The sequence below is a fragment of the Aphanomyces invadans genome, assembly GCF_000520115.1.
Source record: "Aphanomyces invadans strain NJM9701 unplaced genomic scaffold supercont1.15, whole genome shotgun sequence".
In the NCBI taxonomy this organism is placed as follows: Eukaryota; Oomycota; class Saprolegniomycetes; order Saprolegniales; family Verrucalvaceae; genus Aphanomyces; species Aphanomyces invadans.
The window spans coordinates 1,341,884-1,359,927 of NW_008580160.1; the positions used below are offsets into that span (position 1 = coordinate 1,341,884).

The window sequence follows — 18,044 nt, forward strand, 5'->3', positions numbered from 1 at the left end:
TACTAAGCCCACGATGGAAGCAAAACTTTCTAGAGGGTTAACAATGCAATTCACACGAGGCAGACGCCACTTTCTACTTCTTCAACGCGACCATGGCGACGACTCCAATCACGACCACGAGGGCGCCAATGCCCATGAGCACGGTCGTGTTGTCTGGGGCAGCGGCCGGCGGCGGCGGCGGAGGTAGGTTCCGCGTCGCGGGTTTGGCGGGCGAGGGTGCAGTAGTAGGGGCCTCGTGGATCTTGCCCAAGCGTGGAGAGTGGCCCTCGTCGACCACGTCAACCACCAACGTGAGGCTCTTCCACTTGGACTCGGACGCCATGTGGACGGCCTCCATCAAACTCGAATCGGACGACACGACGGCGAGGTCGCCCTCGTCGTCTTCATACTTGAGGCGCACTTGCGCGTCGCTGGGCAAGTTCATCTTGGCACGCACTTCGTCCTGCAGCGTGCGCAGGCTTTCCGTGCGACAGCGAATGCGATGCACGTGGCCCATGTTGTCCTTGACCTTGAACAAAAACGTACCGGCGACGGAAATCGCCGTGCTTTGGCTCGCACTAATCACGGACACCGAGTCGCCTAGTTCCGAGTACATACTCGCCTGCATCGCGTTGTTCGCAGCAATGTCGTGGTGTCGGGACTCGGTGCGCTCAAAGTCTTCGATGGTCCCAACTGAACAATTGTCGTCGATGTCGTCGCCCGCCAAGTCCTCTTGCATGGCCATGGCCGACTGCCAAAACGTCTTCCACTCGCTCGCGTTCGGCCCGTCGGCGGAGGTGCTGAATTGCCCAAATGTTAAACACAGCACGTCCGCCATCCCGACCACGCGCCTCGACAGAGGGTCGACGATCGGAACAAACAGTTCGCGAGTCTCCTTCATCACTTGGAGCCCTTCCAGGATGCTCGCACTCGGCGGCATCGTGATCGGGTGCGATGTCATCACGTCGCCGACCCGAGTGGTCTCGGCGGACAGGGATCGTGCAATGAGTTTTTTCACCAAGTCCTTGGGCGTCACCATCCCAATCACGAGATGCCCGTCCATGACGACGGCCGCCGTACGCGACGATCCCATCATCTTGGCAGCTTCGCGAACGGGCGTGTCGATGCCGACAATCGGCGGTGGCATGTTCTTCTCCACGGCCATGGCCACCGTCGGTCGTTGCATGGCTTCAATCCACTTGGCTGCCGAGTCTTGATGGCCAAGGCCGCGCTTCAACTCGCTCGCAAACGCATCGGCCTTGGTTTGACTCCGCTCCATGACTGCAATCGCATCTTGCAAGCACTTGGAAATGTCCAATAGACCCATCACACGGCCGGACGGGTCCAGCACGGGCAAGTGCTTGAACTGTCCTTGGAGCATCAAATTCAGCGCGTCCGTGGCCAGGTCCGTCGTCCGCACACACGTCGGTGACTTGGTCATGACGGAAGAGACCAAGCAGTTGGCAGGGTTGATATCCTGGGCCAACACGCGTCGCGTCACGTCGGTCGGCGTCAGAATACCAAGGAGCGCTCCACTCGGATCGACGACGATGCACGCTTCCACACGGGCGCGGCGAAGTCGCGTGGCTGCCTCAGCGACCGTGATGTTGTCGGGCAGCAAGATGACTTTAGTCGGACGAAGGGATTCGACCGTGAGTTGGCGCTGAGGGATCGCCGCGGGGAGTTGTGGAGCAGCGATGGCCGGGTTCGACACAGCAGCAGCAGCGTCGTCTTCGGCCGACAAGGTCATGTCCCAGAACGTTCGCCACTCTTCGTCGTTGCCCTTGGCGAACGAGCCGTAGCTCAGCGACAGGACGTCCACGAGCCCGACAATCTTGGACGTCGCAGTGTGCACAACGGGCAAATTGAGAAAGTTGTTTTCGTGCATGATGTGCAGGGCGTCCAGAATGGTCATCGACGGATCGACGGCCTCGGGGTTCTTGGTCATGACGTCGGCAACGGTAGTCTTTGCAATGTCCAAGCCCCCTCCTACGACGCGGAGGAGGACGTCCTTGGGAGTGAGAATACCCACGAGCTGCTTGGACGCTCCACTCACGACAAGCGCGGCCTTGCGTGTAAACGCCATTTGCCGCGCCACCTGCAGGATCGTGTCGGTCGAGTTGACGAGCGGCGGTCCTTTGGTATCGACTTCAATGATGGATTGCAACGTTGGCGACATAAGCCCTTGCTTTTGCACCGCGGACGTGTCGAGGCGCCGGATCGCATCATACAGACACTTTTGGATCTTGAGCATGCCAACGACATGATGGTCGGCATCCACGACGGGCAAGTGGCGGAACTTGCCTTCCAGCATCGAGAACATGGCGTCCATGGCGCTGTCGCTTTCCTGGACAAACTTGGGGTTGGCGGTCATCGCTTCTTCGACCGTGATAAAGTCGGGGTCGTTTCCAAGAGCAACGACGCGACGAGTGACGTCTGTGTCGGTCAGGATTCCAAGGAGCCCTCCTTCTCGAGACACGACGAGGGCCGAGTCTGCCTTTTCTGATTTCATCGCCATGGCAGCTTCGCGGACGCTGATGGTTGCCAGCACGGTGGTCGCTGGCGTCGGAAGCAGTTTACTGACAGGGCGGTTGTCGCCAGACCGTTTGGTTGTCGAGTCAGCCTTGGATTTGGCCCCACCCGTCTTGGAATGCAGGCTGATGCCACTCGAGACGGACGCGGTCCCGTCGTCATCGACTTCGAGCGACGATTCCCAAAATGACTTCCAGTCGTTCGGGGTCCCCTTTGCAAAGGACCCGTAACTGAGCGACAACACGTCAATCAACCCGATCGCGTGGTGGTCAGTGGCCGAACGAATCACGGGCAGGTGCAAGTTCTTCGAGTCGTGCATGGCGTGCATGGCGTCCACGACGGTCGTGGTGCCGTAGACGCTCTGCGGTGCTTCCAGCATGACGTCGATGACGGCCGTCGTGTGGATGGGCTTTGCCTTGGCTAGCACGTTCGACAAAACTTCATCGGGCGTGATCAAACCGAGGAGCTGGCCGCGTTCGTCCACCACGAGCGCCGCCTTTTTGGTTTCCCCCATAAGTTTGGCCGCGGCAAACACCGACGTGTACGGGAGTACGCGGGGGCATGGCGTATCTCCATCAATGATCGATTGAACGTCGGGCGAGAAGAGGCGATGCACCATTGGCCCCAATCGCTTTAAGCGGGGGTTTTGCGCCAGTTCTCGGGCAGTCGACTTTGTCGTGGACTCGACCTTTCGAATCGCGTCGTACAAACACTTGGCAATGTGGAGCACTCCGACGACCATGCTTTGATTGTCGACGACGGGCAAGTGGCGAAATTTGCCGGCCAGCATCGTACAGAGCGCATCGATGGCCGAATCTTCGTTTGTGACAAACTGGGGGCGTGGGGTCATGATGGTTTGGACCGTCGTGTTGTCTGGGGACAAGTTTTTCGCCACGAGACGATTCGTCAAGTCCGACCCGGTGACAATGCCAGAGAGGGCGCCGGCTGCAGAAATGACGAGCACCGAGTCGGTCTTCTCCCGCACCATCGTCTTCGACAGCTCGCGAATCGAGATCGACTCGGGGACCGTGATGGCCTTGGACGGACGCAAGCTCGCAACGGTGCGCTCGACAGGCGCCAAGTACTTTGGCTGCTTGGGTCTGTCGATGGCTTTTTGGTCCACTTGAAACGAAGCCTTCCAGAATTCTTCCAGCTTTTCACGGCTGTCTCCATAAATGAGGCTGAACGACCCATAACTCATGGACAAGACGTCGACGAGGCCTGCCACCTGGCCACTCGCCAAGAGGACGGGCAGGTTCAAGCACCCTGATTCGTGCATGATCTGCATGCCTTCGAGCACGGGCATGTCGGGGTCGCCGAAGTCAGGGTCCAACAGCATCACGTCGCCGACAAGCGTTGTCTTGGGGTCCAGACCTTGAGCGATCACTCGCAGAGCCAATTCATAGGGAGAAAACAGCCCGATCAAATGTTGGCCTTCCATGACGAGGGATGCCTTGCGCGATTGCGCCATCGCTGCCGCCGCAGCTTGAACAGTTGTTTGGCGGGTCACTTGTGGGGCGACAGCATCGGTTTGCAAGATCGTCGACAAAGTGATCGACGTCGACAGCAGCTTGTCCACCATCGGGTTCACTGCAGACTTCAATTGGTTCGTTCGCGCCTTTTGCTCCAAGCTTTGTTGAAGGGCCTCCGTCGCAGCATTAGCCTGCTCGAGGCGCTGGATCGCGTCAAAGAGGCACTTGCCGATGCTCAGGATGCCCACGACAGTGCCTTTGTCGACGACAGGTAGATGACGAAAGTGGCCTTCGTGCATGAGGACCATCGCGTCCAGTGCGCTGTCGTTCGGACTCACGTACTTGATATTGGGCGTCATGACTTGAGCAACCTTGGTCGTAAAGGGAGACGAATTCGTGGCCACCACTCGCCGACAAATATCGTTGTCCGTCAAAATACCAGCCAACGACCCGTCGCTGCGCACGGCCAGGACAGCGTCGATTTGCTTGGACCGCATCACTTGGCAACACTCTTGTACAGTTGCGCTGTCTGAGATTGTTTGAGCCGGATCGGGGCGAAGGCTAGAGACAGGGGTTGGGGTCGATTTGAGGGCACCTGGCGTCGACGACGTCCTGCCGCCGAATCGAGACGCCTTGGACGCTTTCGATGCCTTGGAGATGTTGGACGTTGTCGATCCAACCGATGCGTTATCGTCAAAGTCGGTATCGTTCTGGAACGACGCCTGGATGAACTGACCGTAGTGGTCGCCGTCAGCCCCAGAAAAGGCATGGCACGCCAACGATAAGACGTCGGTCAGCCCCACAACTTTGTGGTTCTCGTCCACGATGGGCAAGTTGAGGAACCTGCCATCTTGCATAATGTGGAACGCGTCAATGATAGTAGTCGACACGTGGGCAGCCTCGGGGTCTGCTGTCATGACCTTTTCGACGGGGGTCGTGCCGAGCGGGATCCCGCCCGCGATGACGCGAACAAGCACGTCTTTGGGGGTGAAGATCCCGACAAGCGTCCCGTCTGTGTCGACCACAAGCGCGGCCTTGCGAGACTCAGCCATTTGGTGGATCACCGAGTCCAGCATGTCCCTGGGGGAAACAATGGGCGGCAGCGGCGTGCTCGACACAATGTCATGCAGAGTTGGCGACGACAGCTTTTCCAGCATCGGGGCCAAGATCGCCAGAGCCGCGCCACTCACATGCAGGTCCTTTCGCAATGATTTCGTCGATTCGTGCGCTTGTTCCAAACGGCGAATCGCCGCATGAAGACACTTGGTCACGTTCAGCAGCCCCACAACAGCCCCAGAAGCCGAGTCGGTGACGGGCAAGTGGCGAAAGCGGCCTTGCAGCATTTTTCGAAGGGCGTCCGTGGCTTTGTCTTCTGAGCCGACACAGCTTGGCTGGGGGGTCATAACAGACGCCACGCTCGTGGTGCTCGGGCTGAGCCCTTGTCCGATCACCCGTCGAGTCACATCCGTGTCGGATAAGATCCCTTCCAACAGGCCGGCGGGGCTCACGACGAGAATGGCAGCAGTTCGGTTTTTCTTCATCACGATCGCGGCTTCCGTGATTGTAGCGTTCCCATCGATGTTGATCACCTTGGCAGGGCGCAGTCTCGCCACGGTGCGAGAAGGATCGCTCTCGGCCTCGTCGATCGACGGCGCAAGGGTCGCTTTGGTTGCCGACTTGGCTTTCGACAGCTTGGACGACACGGAGACGGCTTGAGACACCTTGGACGAAACAGAAAACGCTTGGGAATGCGCCGACGTGGCCGACTCGATCGAGCTGCTTCGTGGTCGGCGACCGTCGGTCACTGCAACTTGGTTCCGGCGAGCACCAGGCGCCACCATTGCTGGCAGTGCGACAGCCACCAAAGGTTGGGAGGGAGCTGCGGCAACTGGGGCAGCGGCGATCACAACGTTCGATGGTGGTAGCACGACGGGGGACGACGCGACAGCTTTAATCGCAGCCACTGGAGCATTCGCATTTGTGACTGAAGCTCGCACCACGCCAATGGCTGGTGGGGCGACTTCACCAGCTGCCGCCGCCACGGGCGCTGCAGCAACCTGGGGATTCTCCCTTGCCACAGCTAACTGTGGCTTCTCCCGTCCCGTTTTGGCAAGGCGCTTCTGGAGCACTTCAAGTTGGGACTGGATTTGGCCGCACTTGTCAAACGCCTTCTTCTGCATCGCTTGCGTCAAAGCCATGTTCAAGTTGTGGATCTCGGCTTCGAGTTCTTGCGGTGTTTGCTTGGTCTTGCGCACTTCGATCAAAGCGTCCAGCTTTTCCTGCAGTTGGCCACAGAGTTCAAACTTGCGGTCAGACATGGCTTTGACGATTTCTTCATTCACGGCGCTGATGCGGACGTCGAGCTCGTGTGGGTCGAGCTCGTTCAAGTCTTCCGGCATGTTGAGGCGGAATTCTTGCAACGCCGCGAGCTTGGCCTGGACGACGGAGCACTCGGCAAACTTCTTTTGAGCGGCGAGAGCTTCCATTTCATGGATTAACGCCTCAATTTCGGCGTCCACTTCCTTTGGTGTTCGTACCAACCGCCGGGCCTCTTGCGTCGCATGCAAGTCCTTCTGGAGCAATGTGCACACGTCAAATTGTTTCTTGGACGCGGCAACTTCGATGGCATGCTCAATTTCTTTGATACGTGCATCGAGTTCCTTTGGGCCCATCCCTGCGAACGGGTGCAGCAAGTCCTTTTGCCGAATGATATACCCCCGCGCGATTGCTTGGATTTTGATCGCACATTTCACCTCAAGGCGGTGCTGCGTCACGAGTTTCTTGTACCGTGTACGCGCTGCATGGCCCCGTGCCATTTTCATGACAGTGTACGCAGCTGATCGGAGCAACCCCAGCTCCTTCTTGGCTCGCCATCCTCGCATGGCGCTCTGGATAATGATCGCGGCTGAGTTGCGCTTCAACACTTTGTGCCATCGTTGCAACGTTCGAACTGCCGACATCTCGCGCAAGACCTTGAGACGCTTCAATTTTTCCGCAACCGACCGCTTTAGGAAGACCTTGGACGTGCCCATTTGCCACTGATCTTTGCCTTCGTTGAGCATCTCCGAGATGGAAGTTACGAGTTCGCAAATGTCTTCCGACGCAGGTGCAAGCGCCAAGTAATCGTAGAAGAACACGTCGTGGTCTTCTCGGAGACCAAAGCCCTTTTGACGGATTTGAATAGCCTCCATCATCCCAGAGTACTTGAGCTGGCGGACGCACTGGGCGCCGTCTAGCGTCTGCGGAAGCTTTTCTTCGTTCGGCTTGATGCACCTGATGTACCGCGGCGTGGCCCGCGAGATCTTGGACATGAGTTCCTGGAGCTGGTACCGGAACTGCGCGCCGACCGAGATTTCGCGCAAAGTGCGCGTTTTTTTGTCGGCCGCTGCAACGTTCTCGGACGGTCGGCGGGATGCCGCCACGGGGCCAGCGGGTTTATTCGACGCCCGGCGGGAGATGGACTCGACCGCTTGCAGGTTCGAGTCGACCATGGACGGGAGCCACGAGTTGGTCGACAACTTGATCAAGTCCTTCATGTCGTCGTTCAGGTCTTCGTTGTTCTTGTCGTTGAACCCGCTGGCGTCGTAAATGACATCGCCAGCATAATGTCGAATGCCAAACGCGAATGCGGCGTCCACTTTCGGCTGGATGTATGACTCGTGGTGGGTCGCGCCAAACGTCGAGTGGAGGTAGCTGACGAATTTTCGATTCGCCTCGTCACCCTTCATGCGCCAGACGTCATCGAGCGCAATAAACACGCCGGGCTTCCCACCAGGCTTGCCTTCGAGGAGTTCGAGCGTACTCTGGTTGTCCTGGAACCGGATGTGCGTCCAGTCAATGCCTTCGCGCGTGTACTCTTCCTGTTCGACTTCAAGCATGTGCTGGTTGAAGTGGCGCTGGAGTTTCTCGTTGGCAAAGTTGATGCAGAGCTGTTCAAAGGTGTTCCAGTCAAACTTTTCAAACCCGTAAATGTCGAGGACCCCGATGAACCCCCACTTTTGCGCGGGCTGCGAAATCGTACGATTCAACTCGGTGACGAGCCACATAAAGAGCGACGAGTAGATCGTCTTGGCCAACGCGTCCCGCTTGTCCCGGGCTTGGGCCGCGTTTTGCGCTTGCACAATCACCTTGCCGCCGACAAAGAGTTGCCGCGTGCACAAGGCCGACTGGAGCGCTTCGTTCGGTACTTGCAGCAGCGACGCGACCAATTCAAGGCACGCTGTCGACGCCGCGTTGCTCGGGACACAGTTCTCGTGGACTACATCAAAGTCGGCATTGCCCAGGTGCAAAATTGCAGCCTATACGTGCCGAGGTTGGCGCTCTTCATCTACACAAATACTGACGACGTACGAGCATTTCAAACACGTGCATTTGCATGTCTTGAGAAATTCCAATCGTGGTCATGCAGTGTGTCGTGATGTTAAACTCTTCCTTGTCGTCTCTAGCCAAACATATGAGTGTTAGGCCATGGGCCACGTGACAAGGGAGGACGGACTTGGCAGGCAAGACGTAGCACCCGCTGTGTTTGAGGTACTCGTAATCCTGGGGCTTGGTCAAGTGCAGGCGCTCCTTCAATGCGTTGTCGGCGCCTGCGAGCAGTTGGTAGAAGATGTGGTAGTTGCGCTCGTCGAGGCTTTGTGTCACGATGCGAGTCTTCTCGAGGAGGAAGTTCATGATTTCAGCGCCTGCGATTTTTCCATGTTTGTCGAATTGGATCTCAATGAACTTGCCGAACCGACTCGAGTTGTCGTTGCGCAGTGTCTTGGCATTCCCGAACGACTCGAGCAACGGGTTCGAGTCCAGTACCTTTTGCTCGAGGGACACAACGCCATTGTTCGTGTGACCGCTCGTAGTGACGCGAGCCAAGTATTGCATGATCACTTTGGTCGTCTCCGTCTTGCCGGCCCCGCTTTCTCCGCTAATAATTATGCTCTGATCGCTCGGACTCGTTGCGCTCGACAAAATGAGCTCTTCGTAAGCTGCCTTCATCGTTTCAAACACGTGTGGCTTGTTCCCGGCAGCGTTGCTGTGGTACCGGTCCATGGTGCTGTCCGAGTACAGACCGTCGATGCTGCGGTACGGGTTAATACTAATCAAGATTGGACCCACGAAAGTGTAGATGAGGTCGTGGTCGTAGCGACTGTGAAGGCTTCGCAGGAGATTCTCCTCCGACAGATCCGACATGGTCAATAAGTCGTCAATCTGCCACGACGCATCTGCGCTCGAGGCCTTCTGTTCCTTGGCTTTCTTCAGGCGTTCCGACCGCTTCGTCTTGGCGTTGTGCATGTCCGCTCAATGTATCGACGGCGCCGCTCTTCCACCTCACGTCGCGTAAAAACACAAATCCCGTTCACCAAACGAAAGGGCGGTCGAAGTGCTGATGGACAACTTCCGTGTCTAGTACTACTAAATCCGACTAGCACCTAACACGACCACGAATACTAGTTAGTACATTCCCATGTTGTTTTCCCTTCATCCTTCCACCGTACGTACGAGGCGGTGTGCCACTAGTACATTTCGTGTCTGTCCGACTGAGCAAACGAGACAGGACTAGTATCTACTAGATCTACTAACCATAGCCCATCACCACCAGAGGCCGACACGTCTATGCGCGAGAGATGTTTGGGTTGAGGTGTGTATTCAAAATGTAATGGAGAAATGGAAGCGGTTTATGCGGGTCGGTGCTTGGTGTGCGCGGACGCTGTGTTGTGCGGCGATTCAAACGCCTTGTAGTCGTCGTTGTTCACGGGAGTCTTGAACGAAGACCGTCGGGACGCGCCGCGGGCACGCAGGAAAGAATGCGATCGCGACGCCCGCGAGTGGTTGAAGGCTTCGTCTTCTTCCAGGGCCTTGAGGGCCGCGCGCTCCTTGACCTTTTCCCCTTTGAGCTGAATAGCCCCGTGTTGGTTGCTCGCGCAGAAGAGCAGCAAGATTGCCGTCACAGTCAGCGCCACGGCAGCCATAATCACGTTGCTGATGAGGAACGACGGGCGGAGGACAAACACGGCGGTTTGAGTCGCATAGTACGCCACGAACGACAGCGCGACAAAGCGCAGTTGGAAGCCCGCTGGGAAAAGTTCGATCGACGACAGCCACGTGCACGTGGCTAAACTAAACGCGACCGTAAAGTACAAAATGAACAGCGCGACGTCCAGGAACGACCCGACAACAGGCGAGTCCTTTGTGTTGATCTTTTCCAGAGCCAAGGCCGCAATGGACATCCCACCGACGAGGGGCAAGATATCCTTCAGGAGCGTCTTGCGACGGAGTCCATCGATGCTAAAAAGACCCATCATGGAGCCAAGCATGAGCATCAAGCCAAACTGCCATTGCCATGGCGAAGCCGGTAATCCAACGCCCTTGTTCTCGACTTGGACGAGGACGCGCTTCAAGATCGAGTTGGACATGGCAAGACCGTACAAGACTTGCAAGGCGACCGTGAGGAGGACGCGAATGGGGATGTTGGGTGTTTCTTTGGGCCAGATCGCGCCTTTCAAATCATCCAATTCCACCATCACGTCGTGCTTTTGACGCAAGCGGACCAGCGTCGCCTCGGCCGCTTTCTTTTGCTTGCGGCGGTAGAGCCAAACGGGGCTTTCGGGAAGGAAGAACGCGACCAGGACCAACGGAAGAAGCGGAATGGCGCCGTAGAGGAAATGGCCTCGCCACACATTCAACGGCTTGGACTTCCAGTTTTCTTCGAGCTGGGTGTAGTTCATCTTGTACAGCAGGAGCGACTCGACAAAGTATCCGATCGCACTGCCAAACACAAAAATCACAATTGACTTGCACTTCCAATCTTGCGTACAGATCTCGTAGTTGTACAGACATACGCAGATGCTGAGCATGGCCACCCCGGCGGTCGTCAAGCAAATGCTCACAATGAGCAGCACACCCGCACCAGACGCTGCCCCGACGATGGCGACGCCCGTAATCGTCAACAGCGACGACGTGATGATGGTGAAGCGGCGACCAATGAGAAAACACAGCAAGCACGCCAGAGCGACGCCAACCATGGACGCAATGCCTGCAAACGTCGACAGGTTCTTCATGAGGAACTCCCCAGAAATGGACGCTCCTTTGGCCACTTCATTGTCGAGGAAATACTTGAACGACTCGTTCACCATGTTGAACGACTTTTCGTTGAGGTACCCGAGCGAAAACGCAGCACACGTCATCCAGCCGTGCGTGAACCCACCAAAGAGACCGGTAAACATGCTGATCGTGGCGGCAAACTCCCCGCCCGTCGACAGGGCTTTCGAAAAGCCTTCGTTGTACATCATGCGGGTTTGGATCGTGTGCATGAACGGAATCGCCGACAGTACGATGAGCGGCACGAGCAGCATCAGACCCAACAACGAGTCAAAGAGGTAGCCGAGTTGTTGGACGAGGCCCCACTTGGACAGAGGCAGGCCGACGACGCCGTTGAAAATGATCAGGTACTGAAGCAGGGTGTACAGGCCGGCGTACGTCGAGATGAAGAAGCTGAGGTACATTTGGCCATTCTTATCCAAACTTCCCCAGTTCAGAATCATGCCGACAAGGATCACGCCACCGATGGACAACCCAATCACGACGACGACGTAAATCATGCCTCGGTACATGCGCGCCTTGTTGCCAAAGCACATGGTCGACACAGATCCCACGATCCACAGCGCCAATGAGACCCCTCCAACCGCGGCAGCCACAAGCCAAATGTCTTTGAGCTCAAAATCGCGTGTAAAGATGTAGTACACAACAAGGATATGGCGGAATTCCCGAATCGAGTACGACAGCCGGGACGTCCACGAGATTGAAGAGTACAGATCGACTTCGGATGTCCACCACGCCAGCCACGAGTCCGAGTCCACATTCAAATCGTCCGACGGGATGGTCGCGAGCCACGAAAACCAGTTGGTTACGTCCACGCGGGTCTTGCTAAAGTCGAACCCGTCCGTGTTGTACAAAAACGGCGCGAGCATCCAGCACACGACGAGCAGCCACACAGCAAACGACGCCACACCGTACGACTGCGGGTTTACGGCAAACGATTCCAAGTTTTGAATATACAGCGGTTTGTTTCCGAGGCAGTCGTTGTCCTTGTTGGCGCAGTAAGCGGCTTCGGCGCCGACGCCAAAGTTGAACGTGCCGTACAATCCATAGATGATGATCAGCGCCATGAGCTCCATCGCTTTGCGGTAATGGGAAGCTCCGTATTCCTTGAAAAAGCTCACAAACGTGTTGCGAGTGATGGCAAAACCACGACCAGTGCCGCGGTACTTGGAGCCCCCGCGCTGGATCGCCACGTCGTAAAAATGCGCTTTCGTGCCCGTCTCGAAGATGTAAAACACCGGACCAAGGGTCACGAGGAGCTCAAAAAAGTTGATGGCCGCTTGACGTAAGCCGACTTCGACAATCAATGTCGCCATGAGCGGAATCGTCATGAGCATCCCAAACTGAAAAATGAACTGGGTATTCAACACGTCGGCCAAGTTGTCGAAGTCGGCAGACACTTTGATCACTTCCAGCTCGACTTCAGGGTGGAGAGCCACGTACAGCTTCGAGTACGCGTACACGTACACGCAGACGACCGTCATGAAGTTGGCAATGTAAAACCCCATGTGCGAGTAGTACATGGCGTTCAGGCGGAAGAAGTCCATGCCAGTCCCCATGCGATGGGCATCGCGGGTCAGCGAACTTTCGGCACTTCCGTTGGCGAGCTTGGCTTCGAACGCGTTGATCTGACTCAGCGAGACATCGCGCCCCTTGCCGCACTGCATGAATTCCAAGTGAACGACCTTGCCGCCGCGGAGGGCGCAATTGTACCCGGCAAAAACATCTTCACTCAAATTGATTCCTTTTGACGCTTTCGACACGCCCCCGTTTGTCATGACGTACAGCTTGTCAAACACATCAGGATGTCCGTAATGCATACGCGTCTGCAACGGGTTCGCCATCACACGCTGGGTCAAGCTCACAAACACGAGTTCTTGGAGCGTCATGAACCGCGCGAGAGACGACGCCTTGGCCGTGAAAATGTGCTCCTTCATCCCGATAATCTGCGCCCCCTGGCCCGACGCCAAAAAGTTGGGCATCTTGAGCGCTTCTTCAAAGTAGTGTTCTTGATTCATGTCGATCGTTTGGATGTACTCGCCGCGGGTGAACGGCAACGCAATATTTTGGTTCTCGGGTTTCCCTTCGCCAACGATGGGGTGTCCTGGTAATTCGTACCGGTAGACTTCGACAATTTCCTCGCCGTCCGACTTGACGAGGACGCAGTCGTACCGGTCAGGCTCGCCGTGTTGACCAGGCACAGCCTCCATGAAGCTCACACGCCAGTTCGTGTACTTGCGCATGAGCAAATCAATGTCGGCGGCCCGCGGGTCGTTTTTCTGGCATTGCTCCGAGTAAATCTGGCACGACGTAATGTACGAAAACTTCATCCCGACAATGTCGTCCATCTGCTGAATCTTGTCTTCGTGGGAAATCGTTTGGTCGCTTCCGATCTCGAGCCAACGGAGCATCTTGATTGCATCTTCGTACAACATCATGCCGTGGACAGTACGCGCCAGCGTTTGACCGCGCATGGACGCCCACAAACGCACTTGGATCGGGGACGTCGCGAGCGCTTCTTCCATAGTCGTCGCGTTCATGCGCTCCAAAAAGTTCTCCCACTCTTCGGGGTGCAGTGTGATGAGGTATTTGAGAATGCTCAAGTCGGCGCGGCCAACCTTGTTCTTGGTTGCCTTCTCTTCAACTTTGCGAAACAACGGGTTGAGGTCCACGCGACCATTCAGTTCCTCCAACGAGTACAGCACGGCTTCGTTGTAGTAAGGCGTCACGACTGAGAACGAATGCATCGACTGGATCGCGTCGACTTTGGCAATCTGCATGTTGAGCGAATTCAAAAAGAAGCTCATGCGACGCTGAGCTTCCGCGCACCGAGGCATGGCATCCGCAATGTCCAACGTCAGCAAAAAGAAGAGGCGCGTGCAATATGCCATGGTGCTGTCCGCAGACGTCACCGACACGTTCGACATGCGCTCGCCGTCTTCGTCCTGGGGATCGGCAAACAGCGCAGCCATTAAGTGCAGCTGGTACGTTTTGTCCGGGGACGAACGGATGAATGACGACGACTGGAGCTTCTGCACCACCCAATCGATTGGAAGCACTTGCTCCAGCGTTGAAAACAAGTGCTGGACTCGTTCGATGACGATTACCACAAGTTCCCGGAGCACGTCGATGCCGCCGTTTTCATCCGATGGCTCAGGCATGTCCAAAAGACAAGCCAAGAGGTCCACAAAGTTTTCCCGCAGTTGAGGCACATGCGTCAAGTTGGCACGTTGCAACGCTTCTTGGGGTTTCTCGCTCAGGAAATGCAGCACTTCGAGCGCCGAGTCGTGGTGGCCAAGCAGTTTCTGGAGGATTTGAATGCCAAGTTGGGCCGAATTGAGTGCAACTTCATACAGGCCATCCTTTTCAAGCGTCTTTTGGAGCTTCGAGTTCCACTTGCCAGCACGGCCAACCACGTCACACGAATTCGACGCCTTCCCAGCGAGCAAGAAGATCGGGTCGTCCACTTGACCAGCCGACGAAATTTGATACTGCAGGATTGCCGACTCGCGGTGATCGATCAGATCCGACAGGCGAAAGCTGCTCACGCACTCATTCCACACGACTGAAAAGCGCAGACGGGCCTGGGTCTCCGGCGAGCTCAGCTTGGCATCGCCGCCAGTCAAAATGCCACGCGCGACACTCGACACGATCTTCTTGTCAAAGAGCGACGGGGCACCCTTCAAGCGGTCCATGAATTGAATCACACGGGACGAGTGGCCAATCTTCATGCGGATGCCCATGTACCCACTGCACAAAACCAGTCAATCACGTGCAAAAATAGGATCAACAACCGTACCCGACAATCGATTGAAAAATCGCGAGCCAAATCTACCACGACCGTGAAAACGACTTGCATCAAAGTGCACACGTCACCTGGGTGTCGTATAAGTACACCAGTATCATTGGCGCCCACAGCGCAATGATAAACGCCATGTTGTGGTAGCCCGCGATGAGTCCCTTTTTCTACACGCCAGCATGAGTCGACAACGCCCGTCTAGCAAAACCAAAGTACCTGCACAACGTCCAGGTCAAAGAGCTCGATGCTTGGAATGACGAGCGGTCGAATCATGAGCTCAATGTTGAACAGAAACTTGAGGCCAAAGAGCAGGACCCAAAACACACTGTACTTCACAAAGTCGCCAGCATTTTGGCCCATGTCGCGGCCAATGTACTGATCGCGGGACCCTTGGAGTACACGCAACCACGACCACTTGGACGTGAGGCTCTTGCACATGTTGAGGATGGCGGCGAGCACAACGGGCAGGGCGTAAATGCCGATGATGATACCGCCCGCGTCGAGGAATTTCATGTTCAAAACCGGCACATTCTCAAACGGGGATGTCACGATGCACGAAAACACACCAAGAAACAAGGCGTGCCAGAACAGGCGGCAGTACAACGACAGCGCGTACGCCTTGTGGCTGAAGATCAGGACGCCGTCGATCCACACCTGCAGGATAACTTTTAGCACCGATAAGCCCGCGTACGTGATCCCGATGCTGAGCAACGCTTGGTTGCGTAGGTTCGCGATGGCAGGGCTGAATAGTTTGCTGTACATGGCAAAACCCTTTTCGTTCTGCGGGCGGCTCTTCACGGCCACATACGCGATTGCAATCAGAACGTGAAGCATAACCAGAAGGAAGAAGAAGATGCGGTAGAACGCGAGGAACGGGTTCAGCAACGATCGGCGCTCCTTGAACGTTTTAGCCTCGCGATGTTCAAAAGCGCGGGCGACGGTGGTTTCATCGAACCGCAGACACTCTGGCTTCCAGAAGAATTCGTTTACATCGTCGTAGTTGGTTACGTTCTTGTGGTCGAGGTGCGATGCGGCCTTGGACTTTTTCTTCTGAAGACTTGGGTTCATCTTGGCCACGACGTTGTACATGGGCTTGACAACGAAGTTCAGAAACGCGTTGTCGGCAGGGGCAAACTCGGGTTTCTGTTGGGTCGCGTCAAGCTTCTCGAGACGGGACGCCATTTGGTGGTACAAGAAGCAAAGACATTCGGGCATGAAGCGCAAGTTCCCTGCTTCGCCCCAGATCAAGAAGAAGAGCGCAGCCTGCGTTTCCATGTCGGAGACCCACTTTGGCTTGATTTGGAGAAAGCGGCACCACTTCGTGTAGTTCAAGAAAACTTGCTTGTGCAGCTGCTTGAGGGCGTCGCCAGACGGGTCCGACGATCCCTGTTGAGCTAACCGAAACTGCTTGTTCGCGAGGAGCACGGCCATGTGCTCCTTTTGGTTTCGCATGCTGGCCGATTGGAACCCAAGTAGACGCTGGAGGCGTTCAAACACACCGCCGTTGTGGCCGTTGTCTAGTCGCATCACGCTACGACGTAGGTCGGACTGGAGCATCCCGTGACTCGTGTCATCGTCGCCGAAGCTTTGGATATCGAAGTAGTTCTCCTTCGCAGCTCGTCGCGACGAGCCTTGTCTCTGGCTCGTTATCCGAGACTTCTCCCGCCGTTGTTGAGCTGCCATCGTGGTCGTTCGCACCTCCACCCAGCACCTTTCGGGAACTACCTTACTATGTCGAACTAAAGGATTCTTGCCAAGCCGCTGCATCCGGATGCGGCGAGTCCTGTGTAACTACATCGAAGTTCGAAGCAAAAATACATACAAATCCCAAGATTCGACGATTTCAGTTGCACATCGCAACGCGTTACACTCGAATGACTTCGGTCGAAGAAACGCCACTTCGAGCCAACCTCACTTTTGACTTGTTTTCAGTATGCAACAACGCCTGAGATCACGAGTTGGCCATCCGGATAACGGTGACTCCGCTACAAGTAGCAGATACTACTAATTCTACTAGCACGCCCACGGCAGCGTCTACCGTGCACTGGACAGTTGTCCTTTCTATATAGTATTACTAAATAGAAGCCTCCAAGATACTAAAGAGAGCCGTAGTAGTACTAGTACTAGACATCTCCTTCGCAAGCTTTCAGGCGCTTCGCCATGGCCGCCATCATCCCTCCGTTTCGTTTCACGACAGTCGAGAATCGCTTGTACCGAGGGGCGTACCCCACGCTCCCCAACTTCCGCTTCCTCCGCAGATTGAAGCTGAAGACTTTGATTAGCGTAATCCCTGAGAAGCCTACGAAGGACTTGGTGGACTTTTGCATGCATGAAGGTATTGCGCACCACACATTTCAAGCAGAAAAGTACTCGAGCGACTCGGTGACAGTTCCGCCCGCGACCGTGGCTGCCATATTGCATGTGCTCTTGAACAACGACAATTTACCGATCTACATCCACTGTCTCGACGGTGCCAATGTTATTGGGATTGTCGTCATGGCTCTAAGGAAGCTTCAAAACTGGACAAAGCTGGCCACACTGCAAGAGTTCTGCCGCTTTACACGGGATCATTCTGTTGAAAAGGATGAAAGCGAATACTTGTCGACGTTCTCGGCCGAAATCACGCTGCCTCATCATGTTCCCCGATGGCTGTGGAATGGAGTACGCATCCAGGTACGCTGCACCAACCCGTCCCTCCTGATGGCTTGCAGAAACACCCGACAATGCTTGTGAACAATCCGACTTCAAGCCAAGCCAGTCAAGTGCCACCTGTCGAAGGGGATGTTGGTGCCCAAGTTGTGCCAAGCCTCACGACGCCCATGGGAGCGCAGGACAGGAACTTTGAAGGGCCCACGTCCATGTCCGCTGCAATTTGTCTAGCGTGTCTGATCACTTTTTTAGGACCTACGCCCCTGATGCCGACAAGACAGACCCTGTGCGGCCATTCGACGATCGCCGAGAAGACCGCGGAGAACCTGTCATTTTCCAGGAGGATTTGGATTTCTTGTATCACAACGACGAAGGGTCGGACGTGTCCATCCCTCGGCACTTGTCCGCCCTCGATTTGGCAGGAGTGTAAATTTCCAATTTTTAGTAGTACCTTTGTGATCATCAGTAGTAATACTAACTACACAGTGTATCCGGATAAACGCACGTTATCCGGCGGTGGG

At 55.9% G+C, this 18,044-nt stretch overlaps 3 protein-coding genes across 3 annotated transcripts; 1 reads left to right on the plus strand and 2 right to left on the minus strand.

The window, feature by feature from the left end:
- Positions 1 to 14: 14 nt before the first annotated feature.
- Positions 15 to 9,341, minus strand: H310_07960 (hypothetical protein). Its single transcript, XM_008873494.1, has 3 exons — positions 8,479 to 9,341; positions 8,334 to 8,424; positions 15 to 8,281 (listed from the first exon to the last, which is right to left on the minus strand). The coding sequence occupies exons 1-3, from the start codon at positions 9,267 to 9,269 to the stop codon at positions 74 to 76; spliced, it is 9,090 nt and encodes a 3,029-aa protein (XP_008871716.1). The 5' UTR covers positions 9,270 to 9,341; the 3' UTR covers positions 15 to 73.
- A 248-nt stretch (positions 9,342 to 9,589) lies between these two features.
- Positions 9,590 to 16,605, minus strand: H310_07961 (hypothetical protein). Its single transcript, XM_008873495.1, has 4 exons — positions 15,091 to 16,605; positions 14,952 to 15,041; positions 14,875 to 14,906; positions 9,590 to 14,825 (listed from the first exon to the last, which is right to left on the minus strand). Exons 1-4 carry the CDS (start codon positions 16,555 to 16,557, stop codon positions 9,653 to 9,655), a joined length of 6,762 nt encoding a protein of 2,253 aa, XP_008871717.1. The 5' UTR covers positions 16,558 to 16,605; the 3' UTR covers positions 9,590 to 9,652.
- A 400-nt stretch (positions 16,606 to 17,005) lies between these two features.
- Positions 17,006 to 18,019, plus strand: H310_07962 (hypothetical protein). The gene is made up of 3 exons (XM_008873496.1): positions 17,006 to 17,547; positions 17,586 to 17,734; positions 17,776 to 18,019. The coding sequence occupies exons 1-3, from the start codon at positions 17,035 to 17,037 to the stop codon at positions 17,951 to 17,953; spliced, it is 840 nt and encodes a 279-aa protein (XP_008871718.1). The 5' UTR covers positions 17,006 to 17,034; the 3' UTR covers positions 17,954 to 18,019.
- The last annotated feature ends 25 nt before the right edge of the window (positions 18,020 to 18,044 follow it).

Coding starts and splice junctions, on each gene's coding strand:
- H310_07960 (XM_008873494.1), bottom strand. CDS start 9,269: ATGCACAACGCCAAGACGAAGCGGTCGGAACGCCTGAAGAAAGCCAAG. Junction 8,425..8,478: donor TGCTACGTCTTGCCTGCCAA/GTCCGTCCTCCC, acceptor ATGTTTGGCTAG/AGACGACAAGGAAGAGTTTA. Junction 8,282..8,333: donor TGCACGTGTTTGAAATGCTC/GTACGTCGTCAG, acceptor CGGCACGTATAG/GCTGCAATTTTGCACCTGGG.
- H310_07961 (XM_008873495.1), bottom strand. CDS start 16,557: ATGGCAGCTCAACAACGGCGGGAGAAGTCTCGGATAACGAGCCAGAGA. Junction 15,042..15,090: donor TTGACCTGGACGTTGTGCAG/GTACTTTGGTTT, acceptor GCTGGCGTGTAG/AAAAAGGGACTCATCGCGGG. Junction 14,826..14,874: donor ATTTTTCAATCGATTGTCGG/GTACGGTTGTTG, acceptor GGTTTTGTGCAG/TGGGTACATGGGCATCCGCA.
- H310_07962 (XM_008873496.1), top strand. CDS start 17,035: ATGGCCGCCATCATCCCTCCGTTTCGTTTCACGACAGTCGAGAATCGC. Junction 17,548..17,585: donor GGAATGGAGTACGCATCCAG/GTACGCTGCACC, acceptor GATGGCTTGCAG/AAACACCCGACAATGCTTGT. Junction 17,735..17,775: donor TTTGAAGGGCCCACGTCCAT/GTCCGCTGCAAT, acceptor TCACTTTTTTAG/GACCTACGCCCCTGATGCCG.